Consider the following 19,971-nt stretch of genomic DNA (forward strand, 5'->3'; position numbering starts at 1 on the left):
CCTAAAAAGACTTTTGAACTGGATGGAATCTTGAATTCTTTCTTAACTTAGAATCCCACAACTCTTACAAACATTAAAATCATAACCGGTTTAATTCTGGAAAAGTTTTGGATCCAGTGGAGAGGGAGAGGTTGAAGATACAGGTTAGAGAAGGCTAGAAGAAGGTGAAGCACAGAGAATGAACTTTGCTAGAAGAAATCATGCATTAGCTTTTTTTCATTCATTATTCTCTGGAGATTCATCCAAGCTGTTGTGTGTATCAATAGTTTGTTTCTTTTTATTGCTGACTAGTATTCCGTGGTATGAATATACCACAGTTTTGTTAACCATTCATCCATTGAAGAACATCTGGGTTGTTTCCAATTTGGGGCTATTACAAATAAAGCTACTATAAACATTCATGGACAGGTTTCGTGTGCAAGTAAGTTGTTGTTTCTCTGGGGTAAATGCTCAAGAGTGCAATTGCTGGGTCATATAGTAGTCACATGTTTAGTTTTTTAAGACAGTGCCAAACTGTTTTCCAGAGGGGCTGTACCATTTTGTATTCCCAATAGCAACATATGAGTGATTCATTTTCTTTGAATTCTCATCAGATTTTGGTGTTATTATTTATTATTATTTTTTTAGTTTCAGCCATTCAGAGGGGTGTGTAGTGATATCTCATCACCTGGGTTTAATTTGCATTCCTCTGATGGCTAATGTTGACTGGTTTTTGAACACTGATTTAGCCTTGCATCCCTGGAATAAACCCCATTTGCTCATTGTATATAATTCTTTTTATATATTACTGAATTTTATTTGCTAATATTTTGTTAAGAATTTTTGAGTCTATGTTGAGTCTATATTTGAATCTATGAGAGATACTGGTTTGTAGTTTTCTTTTTTATACCATATTTGTCTGTTTTGGTATCAGGGTAACAGTAGCAACACAAAATGAGTTAGGAAGTGTTTTCACTTCTCTTTTTCTAGGAGATATTGTGTATAACCGGTATTAATTCTTTAAATGTTTGGTAGAACTCTCCAGTGAAACCATCTGGGCCTGGAGATTTCTTTTGGGGGGAGTTTTGAAATTATGAATTCAACTTCCTTAACAGTTATAGCACTATTTCAAATTATATATTTCATGTTGGTGAGTTATGGTAATTAGTACTTTTCAAGGAATTGGCATTTCATCTAAGTTCTCACATGTATGTGTGCTGAGTTGTTCATAATATTCCTTTATCATCCTTTTGATTTCTGCAGGGTCTGTAGTGATATCCCCTGTTTCATTCCTGAGTTTTTGGTAATTTGTGTCTTCTTTCTTTTTCAGCCTTGCTAGAGGTTTGTCAATTATATTGTTTTTTGTCCCAAGCAGCTTTTTGTTTCATTGATTTTCCTTATTGTTTTTCTGTTTTCAGTTTCAGTGATTTCTGCTCTTATCTTTATTATTTCCCTTTACTTTCAACCTGCTTATATCATATTTGAAGTGAGTTTCTTGTAGACTGCATATATTAAAACTTGGGTCATGATTTTAATCCACTCCTGCCAATCAAAATACAATGATGCTTTTAGACCATTTTTTTTTTTTTTTTTTGCGGTATGCGGGCCTCTCACTGTTGTGGCCTCTCCCGTTGCGGGGCACAGGCTCCGGACGCGCAGGCTCAGCGGCCATAGCTCACAGGCCCAGCCGCTCCGCGGCATGTGGGATCTTCCCGGACCGGGGCACGAACCCGTGTCCCCTGCATCGGCAAGCAGACTCTCAACCACTGTGCCACCAGGGAAGCCCTATTCACACATTTTTTGAATTGCATATAGATTTACCTATAATGTTTCTTAGTGTATCATTTTATATAGCTTATTTACTGGTTGCTTTAGGTATTACATTATATATATATTTAAATTACATATATTTATATATGATATATAATATATATAGTGAATGTACAACTTATCTGAGTATACTGGTATTGTCATTTTACCAGTTCAAGTGAAGTGCAGAAACCTTATCTCCCTTTATGTCTCTTTACCTTCTCCATTTAAAAGTACAATTGTCTTAAATATTTCTTCTACATACATTCAGAATCATATCAATGTTATAAATTTTGCTTCAAGCACCAAATATAATTTAGAAAACTCAAGAAGAAGAAGGGAAACCTATTATATTTACCTGTATTTTTGCTCAATCTGTTCTTCTTTCTTCCAGTGTTCCTATATTCCTTCTTTTATACTTTCCTTCCTGCTTAGAGTACTTCCCTTAGCCATTCTTTTAGAAAAAGTCTGCTATTGACAAGATCTCTTAATTTTCCTTTATCTGAGAATGTCATGATTTTCCCTTCGTTCCTAAATGGATATTGGTGCTGAATATAGGATTCTGGGTTGATAGTTCTTTCAACACTTGAAAAACAGTATTATTTCCTTTTGGCCTCCATGGTTTCTGGTGTGAAATTCACTGTCGTTCATATAAGCTTTTATAAGTAAGGCATCATTTCTTGTTCCCTAAGCTTTCAGGGATTTTTCCTTTGTTTTGAATTTTTAGAAGTTGAACTATGTGTCTTGGCATGGATTTTTTTTTTGGATTTATCTTATTTGGGTTTCATTTGTCTTATTTTTTTAAATAACAGCTTTACTGAGATATAATTTATATACCATAAAATTCACCCTTTTAAAGTTTACCATAAAGTAAATTTTATAGTATATTCATGGGGTTGTGCAACCTCCACTGTCTAATTTTAGACTGCTTTCATCCTCTCCAAAAGAAACCTCTGATACATACTGGTAGTCACTTTCTATTTCCCCTCTTCCAATCCTTGGAAACTACTAATCTACTTTCTGTCTCTGTAAATTTGCCTATTCTAGATATTTCATATAAATGTAATCATACAATACATGGTCCTCTCTATTGGCTTCTTTCATTTGGCAAAATGTTTTCATGGTTCACTCAAATTGTAGCATGTATTAGTACCTTATTCATTTTTTAAATACCAATTAATATTCCATTGTATGGATATACTATATTTTGTTTATTCATTAATCAATTGATGGACATTTGAGTTGTTTCCACTTTTTGGCTATTACAAATAATGCTGCTATGAACATTTGTTCATAAGCTTTGTGTAGACATATGTTTTCATTTCCATTAGGAGTGGAATTGCTGGATGTTATGGTAACTCTGTTTATTTGAAGAAATGCCAAATTGTTTTCCAAAGCAGTTGTAGCATTTTACATCCCCCCCACTTCCCCATATCCTTGCTAATATTGTTATTATCTGTGCTTCTCACTATAGCTATCTTAGTGGGTGTGAGGTTGTATCTCATTGTCTTGATTTGCATTTCCCTAATAGCTAATGATGTTGAGTATCTTTTCAAATGCTTATGGGCAATTTGTATATTTTATTTGGAGAGATGTCTATACAGATTCTTTGCCCATTTTTATTTAGGTTATCTGTCTTTTTATTATTGAGATATGAGTTCTTTATTCTAGAAAAAGTCTCCTATATGTGACTTGCAAATATTTTTTTCCCATTCGATGGGTAGTCTTTTCACTTTCTCTATTTATGGTATCCTCTGAAGCACAAAAGTTTTAAATTTTGTTGAAGTCCAATTTATCTTGTGCTTTCTTTTGTTGCTTGTGTTTTTGATGTCATATCTAAGAAGTCTTTTCCTAACTCAAGGCCACAAAGATCTACTTCCATGTTTTCTTCCAAGTATTTTACAGTGTTACCTCTTAAATTTAGTTCTATGATCCATTTTGAGTTAATTTTTGTATATGGTATGAGGCAGGGATCCAATTTTACTCTTTTACAGGTGGATACTCAGTCGTCCCAGCACTATTTGTTGAAAACTGTCTTTCCCTCATTTAGTTGTTTGGGCACTTTTGTTGAAAATCTGCTCAACTTCTTAAATCTGTAGGTTTATGTCTTTTGTCAAATTTCAGAAGTTTTCAGCCATTATTTCTTTGAGTATTTTTGGCCCCACCTTCTTTCTTTTCTCCTTCCAGGACTCTGATGACACAAATGTTAGGTCTTTTGTTATAGTCACTCAACTCCATGAGACTGTGTTCATTTTTTAAAGATCTATTTTCTCTCTATTGTTAGATTGGGTAATTTCTATTTTTATTTCTACAAGTTCACTAATTCTTTCCTTGTACTCCTCCATTGTGTTGTTAAACCCATCCACTTAGTTTTTTACTCCAATTATTATATTTTTTAGTTCTAAAATTTCCATTTGGTTCTTTTTTATATCTTCTACTACTTTGCTGAGATTTTCTATTTTTTCTCTGTTTCAAGTGTTTTTGTAGTTGTTCATTGAAGCATTTTTGTCTGCTTTAAAATCTGTCAGATATTCTAACATCTCTATCATCTTGGTTTTATCATTTATTGTCTTTTTTATATAGTTTGAAATCTTCCTAGTTCTTAACATGACAATCGATTTTCAATTGAAATCTAGACATTTAGGATATTGTGCCATGAGATTTTAGATCTTATTTAAATCTTTTGTTTTAGCTGGCTTTTTCTGACACAGCAATGCAAGTGGAAGTGGGGTTGGGGAGCATGCACCACCTTATTACTGCCAGGTTGGGGGGGAAGTCCAAGTTCCCCACTTGGCCTCCACTGACACCCAAGGTGGGAGGCTCCTCATTACTGGCTAGTGGGATGAAAGTTCTAATTCCCTACTTAACTTTATCTGACACGAGAAGAGGGGAGGGGTTTTGGGGCACCTTGTTATAGCCTGCTGAGGGTGGAAGTCTAGGCTCTCCACCAGACCTTTGCTGTCATGAGTTGGGGGGGTGGTGTCACATTTGGTTTTTTTTCATAGTTTTTGTCTGGAGTAGAGCATTTATTGTCTAAATGTTTTCTATCTGCTATACTGCCCCTTTACTGGTCCTTCAGCTAAAGAGAGTAATCCTTTGTTGGACCTTTTTTTGTCTGTACCATTGGCACTTCCAGGTAGCCAGCTTCTTCAGTTTCAAGTCTGGAACATATGAGGCAAAAAGAAAACTCAGGGAACTAACCATCATGTTCCTTGGGTTTCCAGGGCCCTAGATGGTCTGTCTTCTCTCCATCTTTCAGAGTCTTATGTTTGTTTTATGTGTAATATTCAAGGTTTTTCATTGTACTTAGTGAGAGGAAGAGGGAAAAGTAGGTCTACTCCATCTTCCCAGAAGCAGAAATCTAAGTAGACCTTTCTATAAATAGAATCATATTTTAATCACTAGGAGATATTAATAGTTAAAGGAACTTTGAAGTTAATCCTTTCCCAGTTAATAATAGTTCCCTTGTGTATCTCTTCTGTACATTCAAACTATATCTTGGGTTTGCTTTAAATGAGAAATGCTTATAGATTATATACACATTTCTATATACTGACTACAACTGTCCTCTTCCAATATTTGAATTAAATTCCTCTAAATAATTACTTTTTAAATGTTTTTTCCTTATTGTCAATCTGAACATATTTCAATGGAAGGCAATTCCTTAAACTGCCTAGTGTTAAAGGATTGAATGAGAATTCCCAACTTTCCAGAAGCATAAGATGGAAACATTTCTTAGAAGTTTTCTATTTTAGAAGCTTACCTGTATCTAATAGATTATTTCACTTCTCTTACTGAGTTTCTATATACTCACTAATAATTTACTATTAAAGATATTTATTTAATAACTTATGGGTTTCCAGTCCTATTAGTTTTTCCAATAACCATTCCTCCTTCTCAAATATCTGCTCTTTTATACATATTAATACATAGTAATGCTGTCTTTTATTGCCCTCTATCTGCCAGGCACTCTGCTAATGTGTTCCTAATATACTTTCATATTTAATCCTGTTTAAAGCAAGGAAAGTGAAGCTCAGAAGGACTGAACTGAAACTGTTTGCAAGTACATACAAGCCCTCTGCCTCCCAGCTTCATGCTTGTTTTGACAGTGCTACATCCTACAGAGTAAGCATCTTTTCCTTCCAAGGTGAAAGCTTATAGGTATGTTTTCTCCCTTAATGGTATTTTGTAATTTCTACCATTCTTTGATTTTTATCTTGGTCAATTTTTTTACCTAAGAAACAAATTTTAATATAGAAATTTAAAATATAAGATATCTGTAATAGGTTCTGAAGTTAAACTCAAAGTTTATTTACTGTTTTTAACTTCAGTATATATCATTAAAAAGTACTGACAATTCTTCAAAGTTTTATCACATAAGCATTGCAGGACTGTATTTGGGTATAAAGAGAAAACACTACTGGGTAGCTGCTACTTCATGCACAAACTGTGCCAAGAGAAAACAAATAACAGGAAATATAAACTAAAATAAGCTGTGTTAATAAATCCTTGCTAATGATAAGAAGATTTACTGTTTAAAACATGTATTTTTAATTTAACCTAAAGGATAAAGATAAAAAGCCTACATGTCTAAGTATCTCTTTATTCATTGCAGAACTATTTTATATTAAAATTTTAATCCACTTTCATTTAAATTTTATAAAAGAATGGATATTTAATTTGCCTAGTCTTAATTTCAAAATACTGGTAATCAATATTTTTTCTTTCAAAAAATTTTGGCCAATAAATCCTCTCACATACACTAAATAATACTTCACTTCTTTCCAATCCATTTCAATTATTTCCAAACTATTAATCAGGTGAATTCCTTACTAATTACTTAATCAATAGTTCTTTACATCGGTCATTATTTGCTATTCCTACACATTTAAAAAGTATTCCTGTTATTTTTCTTTAGCAAAGTAGAATACAGATACCACATACACTCTCATTTGTACAGAACAAGGCTCCCTATTCCATGATGGAAATTTTCAAATGCAGAAATAAACCCTGTTTGTTATTTGGACACATATCCCTGCAGATACACTGAACTACCATTTAGGAAGGTTTACATTAAGATTTTTTTCTTGGTAATCTATTCCTATTTGGGGGGCCTCTTTTTGCTGTACACTACTGTATTCAACTGCTATCGAATTACCATCAGAAAATGTTAAAATCATAATTACGAATATTTTAGTTATTTAAAATTTTTTTCTTGCCATGTTCAATTTCCTAATGACAGAAATGGTCCTTTTTTTTTTTAACGTGTTTATTGGACACACTTTACAATGGTGTGTTAGTTTCTGCTTTATAACAAAGTGAATCAGCCATACATATACATATATCCCCATATCTCCTCCCTCTTGCATCTCCCTCCCACCCTCCCTATCCCACCGCTCTAGGTGGTCACAAAGCACCCAGGTGATCTCCCTGTGCTATGTAGCTGCTTCCCACTAGCTATCTATTTTACATTTGGTAGTGTGTATATGTCTATGCCACTCTCTCACTTCGTCCCAGCTTACCCTTCCCCCTCCCCGGGTCCTCAAATACATTCTCTAGTAGGTCTGTGTCTTTATTCCTGTCTTACCCCTAGGTTCTTCATTACTTTTTTTTTTTCTTAGATTCCATATATATGTGTTAGCATACGGTATTTGTTTTTCTTTTTCTGACTTACCTCACTCTGTATGACAGACTTTAGGTCCATCCACCTCATTACAAATAACTCAATTTCATTTCTTTTTATGGCTGAGTAATATTCCATTGTATATATGTGCCACATCTTCTTTATCCATTCATCTGTCGATGGACACTTAGGTTGCTTCCATGTCCTGGAGAAATGGTCGTTTTATACTCAAAATTTAAGTTAAATAAACTTGTTCTTTCGTAAAATGATTGTTGTTGCAAACGAAAATTATTAACAAGTTTATTAACAAGTAAGATGTCTCAGTATAAAAACACTTCCTAGTATTGGTACTCTAATTTTATCTAGAATATGCCTGGAAGGCAACAATCACTACACATTTTCAAAACATAATATATACAGCACTTGCAAGTAGGATAGTCAGAACTGTTGGCCTTTTGACACATTGACCATGTGAGGAAGAATATCATCAGCGGCATCATCACCCTAGGAAATAATTATCCAGCGATGCAAATTTAAAATATTCACATACGGTAAATTTATATAGAAGAATACTATGGGGTAAGGGCACTGCTTTTATCTATTCACTACCATTATTATAATTGAGTATATAAAAAGTCTACCTCTCCCATTTTGAATTATTTTCTGTTCGGAAAATAGAAGACATTTTAATTTCTCGTGATGACCGGTTACGGAGAGGAGGACTTGTTATTTCTAAGAGCAAGAACCTAGTTTTATATGAATACACGCCTGGAGACGTAAAACCTAATTTTAGAAGGCATTTAATTTCACCTACAAAGCAGTTGATGTGTTAGAAACAGCATACCTCAAAAGCTATCCTGCAATATTAGCAGAGGACCGTCCACCGAATCTATCCACTGAAGCCATTTCTATTTTTTACCAGCGGCGATGGAACTGTATTATTGTGGAATATGCGGCACGTTCGGTGTTTAATAGGCTCCCAGGGAAGGGCTGTCACTTTGGAGGTGGTCCTGAGGTATGGAAGTTGGGCTGGGGTAGGGTCGTCGTGCTCGGAGGCAGCCACACTTAAAGGCCATTTTGGTCGAGGCCTCACAGGGCGGAGCAGCGTCCGTGCGGGTTCCTCCAGCGAGCCAGAGGCTCGGGCCCGCGCGCCGGCCGCAGGGGGCGCGAGCCTGAGCCCGGCGGCGCGCCGAAGCCCGAGGCTGCAGCGCGGGCTTAGAAACCGCTGCCACGCGCCGCCGGGCGTAGATCCATCGGCCCGCAAGCCCCGGCCACGGTTTTCCCAGCCCCGCCGCCGTTGCCAAGGCGACAGCCGCCTAACGTTCCAGCGGCAGGCCCCGCCCACGCCCAATCAGACCGGCGCTAGCTGGAGCCCAGATTTTCTTTGTTCCGCAGCCATTTCAGGCCCCGGAGGGGAGGCAACGCCGCTTCGGCAGAGGGCCCGAGCGCCGGAGGCGTCTGGGATGGTGTGGGACCGGGTAGGTGGCGTGAGGGTGCGCGGCCCCGGACTGGAGGGCGGGAACGGAGGCAAGCTGTTCGGAAGCTGCCTGACGGGCCGCGGGGAGAGGCGCCGGACCCGCCGCCGCATTCTCGGTGCCCGCCCTGCCGTTTGGAGCCCGGCGGCGGCGGCGGCGGCGGCGGCGCGGTTCTAAGCCCAACAGCTGCCCGCCCGGGCGTCCCTGGGGATCCGGACAGGGGGCTGGCGGCGGCTCTTCAGGTGTCCGAGGTTAGGGCCTGAAGCCCGTTAGGGGCGGTGGGAAGAGGGTGTGTTCCTCGGGGAGCCTTTGCCCCCGACCATTAAACCGCGGCGTTTCAGGGCCCTGGGTACCGCAGTCGCTGCCCTGGGACACCTGCTTCCCGAGGGTTCTGGGCACTGTCGGGCGCTGCCCCGGATGCCCGGTCTTTGTCCCCGCCCGGCCCCCTCTGCCTGGGTGTCCCTGGTCCACACAGACCATCGCCACCACACTCCGCTGGCTGATCGCTTTCTCCAGGCGGTTCTTTCCACTTGGGGACTCATGGTTTCACGACATGTGTACATAATTTTAATGTTTGTAACTGTACGGGTTTTGCGTGGTTTTGTGTTTTTTGCGCTTTTGCCCTTTTGTACTTCTCTCACGCGAACGCGCTACAGGGAACTGCTGCTGAGAAGCGGACCCACGCCACAGTCAACCTGTTTTGGGCATGGCTTTCATCCTTCAAAAACAATCGCCTGTTATTTGTTTCCTGATTTTAAAAATCAACTGGATTTTGCAAGGATTGCTTACAGTTTACGTCCGTTATCTTAACAATCGCTAATCAGTTCGGTTCTTCAGCAGATAAAAATGTAGAAATTTAAAGTTGGAGACTATCCACAAATTGATTTTGACAGTTGTATTAAGAAGCTCAGTAACAATCCTGCGTTGAAGCTCATGACTTCAATGATGAGTGCATAAATGGTGCTTTTCTTTTTTTTTTAATCTAAAGGAAAGATGTTTTTAAAATACAAATTGTATCGTGGAATAGGTATTTGAAACTGTAAGGTTGTAAAATGGCTGTCCTGACATGCTCATTATTAGGATAACAAGTTACTTTTGGATTTTAAGTTTCTCTGTTTTATTAAATTTTCATATTAGAATGGTAAATAAGTTATGCCTAATGAAGCAGGGGAGGATTCCGTCTTTTGAAAATGATTCTGTTTTCCACTTTCACTCCCTCCTGCACCCCATTCTTCTTAGAGAGTGACTCTGCCAAGTTGAAAACTTGCAACTGCAAAAGAGAAATATTAGCTTGAAGGTGCAGATTTCTTCTTTACCCCTCAGCATATGCAACGCATAAATGTGTAAGTTTGGCAGTACGGTTTTTACTTCACCTAATTTAATGGGAGCCTAATGAACTATTAGTGCTCCATTTTCTTTTTCCTAAAAGGGGCCCCCACCAGATTAGCCTTGATGTAGTTACATCTTCATCCTAGATATTCATGGAATTACTAAATTCCTCCCACTGAAATAGCTATAAAAATATTTTAAGGTAATCGAGCTTATTATCATTATATATTGTGAGCAGGATAAGCTTTTGGTAAAAATATGTATGGTTCTGGTTGTAAATCTTTCCATTATCAACACTTGTTATTGTATTCATTGTTTTTATGACTAGTTTTTCTTCTTCATATAATGTTAAAGCCATCTCATGAGTCTGTTTTTCTAAATACTGTAAATGAACTGCATTGAAATATAAATGTACTATGTTTAGAAGAATTGCTTGCAGTCAACCATGTTGGATTCTGCAGATACTGTTTTTAGGAAAAGGAATTTGGTTATAAAGGAAGCCAAACCAAGTGACATACGTAATGAAATAAATTTAGCAAATGTAAACTGCAGAGAAGAACACAGCAGTAAGTGGAAGTTATTTTTATTGCCCAGGGTGTAAATTATGAATATTTTTTCCTGGAATTGATATTTGAATATGTATTGGTGCCAAAAAGACCTTGTTCCTAAAAAAACAATTTGGTTTACCAGCAAAAGGGTGAGAAAGCTGAGAAAGTCAAGGTGATTGATTAACTGATGAAGTTTTTAAAAACAGTGGAGAATAATGCCACCTTCAGAAAGGAGGATGGGAGACAGTTAAATTCCCCAGGTGTTGAAAATCTTTCTTAGTTGGTTCCATTCAGCCCATGCTATGGTAGCTATCTGGTGAGTGTTGGCAGGTAAGAGGGGTCTCCTGGGTGGCAGAGGGTGAGAACTTTACAATGGAAGACAAATGTTTGCAAAAGTGGTAACTGTAGATTTACCACTACAATTACAACTACAAACTGTAATTGTAGTTACATGGATGGGTGTTAGTGTGGGAAAGAGTTTCTAGAAGCCACCCTTGCTGGCTCTAAAACCTCCTTACTAGAAGAATTCTTTGAAGTACTGTCAGTAGGTGTAATAAGTAAGAATGTTAAGAGTTCCAGAGTCTCAGTGGTTAAATGAGATAATGGCACAGGAAATAGGGGTGGAGATTTGTCTTAGAATTTTCTAGAGTTGATAGAACCTATACAGGAATGGTGGCTACATCTTATTTCCAAAATGGCACCTGATGGCAAAGCAAATATTTGAATTCAGAACTGAAGGAAAGCTGAAAGAAATCTCATATCTGAAAGGCCACAAGGTTTGAATTGGCATGTGCCTTTTTAATGGTTAAAATTTTTAAACAAAGCAAGTCTTTTCAGTATAGTATAGCAGAAGCAGGAACTCTGGAGCCAGACTACTTGGATTCAAGTCTTGGCACCTTCCATAATTAACTGTGTAACCTTGAACAAATTACTTCATCTCACTGTGGCTCAGTTATCTCATCTTTTAAGGAATTAATCTTATGAGGATTAAATGAATTAATACTAAGCTCTTAGAACTTGGCCTGGCATGTAGTAAACACTTCATACATAATAACTGCTATTATTATCATCGTCATGATCATTGGTATTATAGAAAACACCATAAAATAATAATCACTAATATCAGGACCATGAGGTAACTACTGTAAACCCTTTGATACATTTCCTTCCAATATTTTTTCTCAGTTTATTTGATCTTTACACAGCTGAGACTTTAATATTAACAATTTTGCATTCTGCTATTTTCACCTAGCACCATAAGCTTTCTCTTGCTATTAAATTATTTCATCAGCATCTTTTCAAATGACCACAATGTTTTTGTGAATTTCTCATAAGTAAACGTTTTACTGTTGGACAGTTAGCAAGTTTCTTTTTGCAGTTGTGAGAAACACTACAGTGAACATTCTTATACATAAAACAGTTTCTGTGTTTTAGATTATTTCATTAAAATAGATTTCCCAAAGTGAAAGTGTTGAGTCAGAGTATATGAACATCCAGAGCTCATGGTTCATATCGCCAAACTGCTTTTACTTAAGGGAATTTAATAAGGGACTTAAGTTGAGGAGCACAGCATTTATTGCCCTTTTGCTTGAGTTGGGAGGGAAGAGAGAGTGAGTTAACATTTTTTTCTGTATAACATACTGGGCATCATTTGTAGGCATTTAGCATACATTGTTACTTTTATGTACATTATGCTCATTATCCTAGCTCTATGTCGCGTTACACATGAGAGTTACTTCCATTTTACTGGATGGGAGAACTGAAGTATCGGTAAGTAAGTACTTTGCCCAAGGACTCAAGAGTGTTCAAGGCTGGATCTGAGTCTAGATCTGCCTCATTACAAAACCCAAAACTTTGTAAAGTTTTATGTGATACACATATTCAGAATCTTATAATAAATATGTATACATTGAATGAATACAAAATCTTTAAAGGAATCTTATAATTCACTATAACAGTGAATCTATTAACTGTAGATTGTAGATCACATTATTAAGATAGTGAAACTGAGCTGGAAGTAATGAATGAGTAAATTACAAAGTTAAAACAGGTAAGGCTTAACTATCCAAGTATATTTTAAAAAGGAAAAAAAAAACTCCTTACCTGGATGAGATGTAATATGTATGTATGTATGTAATGAATGTAATGAATATATAAAGCTGGTTTCTAAGATGATTGCAGCAAGCATTTGTGGGTTAAACACTCTTTGTAAAGACCTCAACACAGATAGAGGAGAAAAAAACAAATCCATCAAATTTAGGGGAGGGCTTCCCTGGTGGCGCAGTGGTTGAGAGTCCGCCTGCCGATGCAGGGGACACGGGTTCGTGCCCCGGTCCGGGAAGATCCCACATGCCGCGGAGCGGCTGGGCCCATGAGCCATGGGTGCTGAGCCTGCGCGTCCAGAGCCTGTAAAAAAAAAAAAAAAAAAAAAAAAAGGGTATAAGAGAAGTGACAAAGGCCCAGTAAATAACTATATTGAAAAATATGTTTAGTGAAACCCCTGGCAAAGTAAACTAAAATCTTAATAATAAATAAATAAATAATTGAGATGTACAAGTTAAGGAGAATAAGACTACCAACAAGGTGTGTGAGATTAATTTTATACTGAAAACTAAAGAAAAAAAATTTTTTTGAGTCGTGTTTTATAATTGACTTTGAAGCACTCTGAAGCCATTAGTTAAATAATTATCAGTGAAGTCCCTGAAACCTCAGGTGCCAAAGTAACCACCATAGATGAAAAGGTTGATCCCAGAAAGGCCAAGATTCCATTGCTTTTGTCTTCACTAGGGAAGGAATTAGGGGAGAGAAATACTTCAGCAGATTGTGAGTGTACACAATAGATACAAATAAGTGATTAGGAATAGGTGGTATCCATCAAAATTGTAAGTAAATGAATATAAAACATTGATTATTATGCTGCCATTAGAAATGTTTTTGAAAAATACTTAATGAAGTAAAACTATAGTTTATTTTAGCTAGAGCATAGGAAAGTGATGAGAAACATGCCAAATTATGAAGGACTTGTGCCCTTTATTCATTCAGTAAGCATTTTTAGTGCTGACATTGTCCCTTGTCCTCAAGAGATTTAGATACTACTGTAGAGAGAGATATGTAAACAAAAAGGTGCAATGAAGTGTAGATAAAGCTCTTATGATATAAATCTGAGGAGACACCCAGTAAATATTTTCTGCTTTGTAGGCCAACTCAGCCATTGTAGTGCAAACACAGCCATAGACAATATGGAAACTAATAGGTGTGGCCAGATTTGATTGGTGGGCTTTAAGTAGAGAATCTCTTAAAGTATATACTAGAAGGATTTCAGGAAGAGGTACCTACCAAGCCTTGTGTTGCCCTAGCATGAGCCATTGAAAGATTTGAAATGAGAAATATGCAGCGTTGATTTGTGTGATTCATTAAGAGCAGAGAAATAGAGAAATAGGTTATTTTTAGGTGCTATAAACTAAGAAGAGAATCCAATTTTTTAAGTGGGCAAATTCACAGAAGAGGAAGTACAGCTAGCCAATAATCATGAAATAATGCTCTACCCCACCAATAGGGAAATAAAACAGTGAAATTTTTTTTTACCCATCATATTGGCAAAAGTGATAAAGTTTTACTAGTATGTATCGATAAGATTGTAGGGAAACTCAAACATTGAATAAATCAGTATAGCCATTTTAATTTTAAAGTAAAAACATTTTCGACCTAAGCAGTTTCCATTTCTTAGAGAAACATAGGGGTATATCAGGAATCATGTATATTCAAAAATATCTTTGTCAGTTGCCACAGAACCTCCAGACTTCCAGGTCACCTTTTTTTTTTTTTAATTCATTTATTTTATTTATTTATTTTTGGTTGCATTGGGTCTTTGTCGCTGCACGCGGGCTTTCTTTGGTTGCGGCGAGCGGGGGCTACTCTTGTTGTGGTGCGCAGGCTTCTCATTGCGGTGGCTTCTCTTGTTGCAGAGCATGGGCTCTAGGTGCGCAGGCTTCAGTAGTTGTGGCTCGTGGGCTTTAGAGCGCAGGCTCAGTAGTTGTGGCACATGGGCCTAGTTGCTCTGCAGCGTGTGGGATCTTCCCAGACCAGGGCTCGAACCCGTGTCCCCTGCATTGGCAGGTGGATTCTTAACCACTGCACCACCAGGGAAGCCCAGCTCACCTTTTATCTCCTGCATTCTAAATCATTAAAAGGTCTATATTTGTCTCCTTTTTTTGAAACCGCTTAACAACTCTTCATATTCTTCTACTGTGCCCACTGGAATTTACAGTCCGTCATCCACAAAATCCAGTCTCAACCTAGCTACTGTTCTCCCTCCCTTCTCCCTAAAAATCCTGTTTTGGATTGTGTCATCAGATTATGTGACTACTACCCTTCATGATTGCTGTCAACTGCTAACTGTTCAGGTCAGTCCTCCTCATTTCTTAATTATTTCAGCTCCAGGCTCATTGCCTCTCTCTCTAATACCATCTCAGTCTTTATATTGAGATTAAAATGAGTATACCTGATCTTCCCTCCAGTGTTCTTCCCATCTGTTCTATCTTATCTCAGTCATTCACTCCCAAAGTGGTACCCTCTTGCATTGTCAATAACTACAGGCCCTCTATGGTTACCATTTCATGTTTTCTACTCCTTGACCATACTTCCTTTTTTAGTAGTTCACTCCTTCTAGTTAGTATCTCAGCCCCAACCTTCTTTTTACCCCAGTGGAATCGCCAGTCCATTGATCCTATTACTGTGTCCCTGCCATTCACCCTCTTGATGTTTTTACTTCCCTTTCTTACTCAGTTTAAATTCCATGGTTAATTACTCCTTTGGATAGCTCCCTTGTTCTTTGCTTGTTTAGTAGAACCATACCCTGGTTAAAACCAACTCTCTGCTTTCTTTGTGCCTGGCCCTATATAACTTAGTATGGCTGGAAGAAAACACACAACCACATATGACCACATACCTCACATTACTTGTTAATGCTGCCTGTTGATTATGCTGTATTTTCCTAGTCTGTTCACTTTCCTACTTCCCTCAATAACTGTTTCATATCTTCTTCAAACCTCCAATATAACTTTTCCCATCTTCATTTTCAGTTCATGACCTATTTTGTTAAGAAAATTGAAGCAATCAGAAAACTTCCACACACTCCCACCACCCCATGAACTACCATCATCTGTGTCAGTACTTGCTATCTTCCTGGTTTTCATCTTAGATGAACTGTTTTATGTTCTTCTGTGTGCTTTTGTACTAGATCCATCCTTTCTCCTCTATCATCTGCTCAAGGAATTGCTTCAGCTTCTGTCCTTCCACATCAATGTTTTTCTTTACTGGATTATTTCTGTCAGCAAACAGACAAGCTATTATTTCTGCCATCTTAAAAAAACTGATCCACTCTTCACCACCTGTTTCCCCATATTTTTGGTTTCCTTTTGCCCCATTATTCCCCGAAAGAGTTGTCTAAATTTGCTGTTGCCAAGGTTTCTCCTCCCATACTCTGTTAAACCCACTCCAATCAGGCCAGTGCACCATTCCTGCTGAAACAGCTCCTTAATTTCTCCAGTAACTTCCATGTTGCCAAATGCCATATGTCCTTGATTCTGTTCATCTTACTTGACCTATCAGCAACATTCAACAGAGCTATTTCTCTTATTCTTGAGACTCTTCTTTGCTTTGCAGGATACTTACACCCTTGGTTATCTCCTACCTCAGTGCCTGCTTCCTTGTAATTCTCCTTTGCTTTTCTTCTCACAGACCTCTTAGTGTTGGAGAGCCCCAGAGCTCAATCCTTGTTTTTTGTTTTTCATAAATACTCAGTCCATTGGTAATTTCATTCAGTCTCATGGCTTTAATTACCATCTAAATGCTAGCAATGCCCAAATTTAGATCTTTAGCCTCTCTCCCTAATTCCTTACATGTTCAACTGACTATTCAACATCTCTACCTAAATGTCTAATAATAGGCCTCAAACTCAGCTTGTCCAAAACTTACCTCCTAAACTTCCTCCCCAGTACCTACTCTACCCATAGACTTCCCTATTTTGGTTTGTCAATGGCAACTCCATCCTCGCAGTACCTCAGGCTAAAATATTGGAGTTGTTCTTGACTTTGCTTTTTCTTTGACACTTTGGATCCATTCCTTCAGGGCGACCAGTTTTTTTCTATATCATCAAAATATATCCAGAATCTTAACATGCTTCACCTTGTCCACTGCCACCACCCTGGTCCAAGCCACTACCATCGTATCTCTTTGGATTACTTAAATAGGTTACTACCTGGTCTCCCTATTCTACCCTACCCTCCTCCCAGTAGTCTTCCCTCAGTATAGTAGCCAGAGCAAACCTTTCACAAATTAAGATAGTCTCTGTCACTCCTCTATTCAAAGCCCTGCAATGGTTCCCCCTTTCACTCAGAGAAAATCTAGTCCTTAGAGTAGACTACAAGGCTCTACATAGTCTGCCCAGCCCACTCCCCTTTCTCCTAACTTCCCTGACCTCATTTCCTACTACCAGTTTTCCTCCTTGCTCACTGGCCTTACCTCCAGGTCTTTGCTCAGATCTCACATTCTCTAAACACTCCGTTTAATACTGCATCCTAACGCCCATCCCCCTTATCCTGGATTCTTTTTTACTTTGTGCATAGCACACACCACCTAACACACTATAGCAGGGATCAGCGAGCTAGAGCTCCATTGCTCTGTGGCCTGTTTTTGTACAGCTTATGAGCTAAAAATGGTTTTTACATTTTTTTAAGGGTTGTAAAACAAAGAACATACAACAGACTGTTCTTACTGTTTGGCCTGAAGGTGGTCTGCAAAATCCAGAATATTTACCTTCTGGGCCTTTGCAGGGAAGTTAGCACTAAATATTCTGTTTATTGTCTTTCTCCTCCCACATGAATAAGCTCCAGGACGGCAAAGATCTTTGTTTTATTTATTGCTCTATTTGCAATAACTAGAACAGTGCCTAGAATGTAGGCACTCAGTAAATATTTGTTGAATGAATGAATTGCTTGTAATGGTATAAAATTATAATGAAATAGAGCTATATATACAATGAGTAGGAAAGCTAAGGCATATTTTGGGTGAGTTTTTATAGAACAGAAATAAAATTCTTTTTATTTCGACAGAAACATACAATTTAAATGAGCAAAAAACAGCTCTGTAAGGATACACATCAAATGAATATTAGAGTACCTTTGGGGAGGAGACCAGGATTAGGAGAGGTACTTGAAGAGAACTTGAATTTCATCTGTATTGTTTACTTTTTTTATACGATGAGAAGCAGTAACATCAATTTTTCATTTAAAGATACTTTTAATGAAGAGAAAGGGGGAAAAATAGGTACTGACTAAAGCAATGAGAAGAAATAGAGAGTAATGGGGTGGAGAGAGAGGGAAGAGAACATTGCCTTTCTTAAAGGTCATATTTGGCCAGCAATCTGAATGAGAAGGAGTGAGCAATATGAATATTTGAAGAAAGAACAAGCAAAAGTGAGACTCTTAAGTAGGAAAAAGCATAACAACATCAGGGAACTGTAAGAAAACTAGTGTGGAACATAGTGGAAAAGGGGGGGCAGAGTCTGCTAGTAGGGAGGACCCCACCTTAGGAACAATTTTGTAGGCCATGGTAAGAATATGAGGTTTTATTTTTAAGTGTGATGAGAAACCATTGGATGGTTTTGATGGAGAGAAGACATGGTTTAATTCCAATTCTAACGATCATTTTTGCTGCTTTGTCTCAGAATGGGGCTGTAAGTGAACAAAAGAGAAGGCTGGGAAACCAAATGTAGTAGACCATGCTTTTGTAGAAAATGGTATCTGGACTGGGGTAGACAGTGGAGAAGGTGAGAAATGGTCAGATTCAGAGTATATTTTGAAGGTATATTTTAAGGGCATATTTTGACAGCACTGACTGATGGTTTAAATGGAATATAAGGGAAATCAAGGATGAGTCCTTGGTATTTTGGCCTGAACAACTGGATGAACCGTAATAACTGCATTTAGTGATAATAGGCAACTGGAGGAGGAGCAGATTTGGGATGGGCAAGAGTTCTGTTTTAGTCAGCAAAGTTTGAGATACCCATTTAACAAACAAGTGGATATGTCTTATAAAGTGTTGGTTACTTGAGTCTGAAATTCAGAGAGCTATTCAGTGGCACAAACTGGATGAGATTATGTAGATAGGAGAAAGGTGCCTGGGATATTTAGGGGTAGGAGAGCCAGCAAAGGAGACCGACAAAGAGCAGCCAGTGAAGTAAAAGGAAAACCAAGGGAGATGTGATGCCACAGGCTAACAGGTGAAGGAATTGTTGCCCATTTTCAGCACTGTGGAGAAATTAAGATGAGGCCAAGAAGAAATCATTGGGTTTGGCAACAAGGAAATCTCAGTCTCTGAGGAGTGGAGTGAAGAGGGGGACATGGTGACTATACATAACTTTCAAGATGTTTCTGTGAATGGAAGGGAAATTGAGAAATTGAGCAGTAATGGAGGGTAAATGGAGTCAAAGCTGGTTTTTATTTTAAATAATTTGAAAGTTAGAGAAAAGTTGTGAGAATAATTGGGAGAACTCCCATATACCCCTTACCTGGATCCACCAATTTTTAGCGTTTTGCCACATTCTTCCCACCCACCCCATACACAAGTAATTATTTTTTTGATCATTTGAGAGTAGGTTGCATACATCTTGCCCCTCTACCCCTTAACCTGAGTCTGTATATCTTAAGAGCTAGGATATTCTCTTCTGGAAATTCTCTTCAGGAAATTTAGTTTTTTACAATCTGTATTACAATTTTGTCACTTGTCCCAGTAACATCCTTTATAACATTTTTCCTCCAGTACAGGATCCAGTCTAGGGTTTTATACTGCTTTTAGTTGTCATCTTTTTAGACAAAGAGTTTTTTTTTTTTTAATGGAACTTTGCCATTTTCTCCTCATAACAGCCCCGTGAGATAGAGGTACTGTTAATTATATCATTTTATAGATCAAAGGTTAATGATTCTTTCCATGACTAATAAGTGGCAGAGCAAGAACTCAAAGTCAAGCCAAGGAACTCCAGGGTTTGTACTCTTAAGCTCTATACAACAGTGCCTCCCATGCAGTGCTTGGAAAAATCTGAAATTCCATGTTTGAAGTGGGCAGACAAGTCAAATATATAGATCAGAGGCACTGCTTCTTATATTAAAAGGATGATTTTAAACTTCTAGATCTGGATTATAACTCTTTG

General features: G+C 37.9%; 1 protein-coding gene across 3 annotated transcripts in view; it reads left to right on the forward strand.

Annotated features, from left to right (window-relative positions):
• The first annotated feature begins 8,798 nt into the window (after positions 1 to 8,798).
• The window catches only part of TNPO1 (transportin 1), an 84,939-nt gene continuing 73,766 nt past the window's right edge, over positions 8,799 to 19,971 (forward strand). For 2 of the 3 annotated variants that reach the window (XM_029216742.1, XM_029216743.1), the window contains exon 1: positions 8,811 to 8,889. In XM_029216742.1, the coding sequence (XP_029072575.1) occupies positions 8,875 to 8,889 (15 nt within the window). In that variant the 5' untranslated portion in view covers positions 8,811 to 8,874. Of the gene's footprint in view, positions 8,890 to 19,971 lie in introns of all 3 variants that reach the window. The other variant, XM_029216738.1, reaches the window with a different exon arrangement.

Source organism: Monodon monoceros, unplaced genomic scaffold, assembly GCF_005190385.1.
Source record: "Monodon monoceros isolate NGI ecotype Baffin Bay Population unplaced genomic scaffold, NGI_Narwhal_1 Super_Scaffold_12, whole genome shotgun sequence".
Taxonomy (NCBI): domain Eukaryota; kingdom Metazoa; phylum Chordata; class Mammalia; order Artiodactyla; family Monodontidae; genus Monodon; species Monodon monoceros.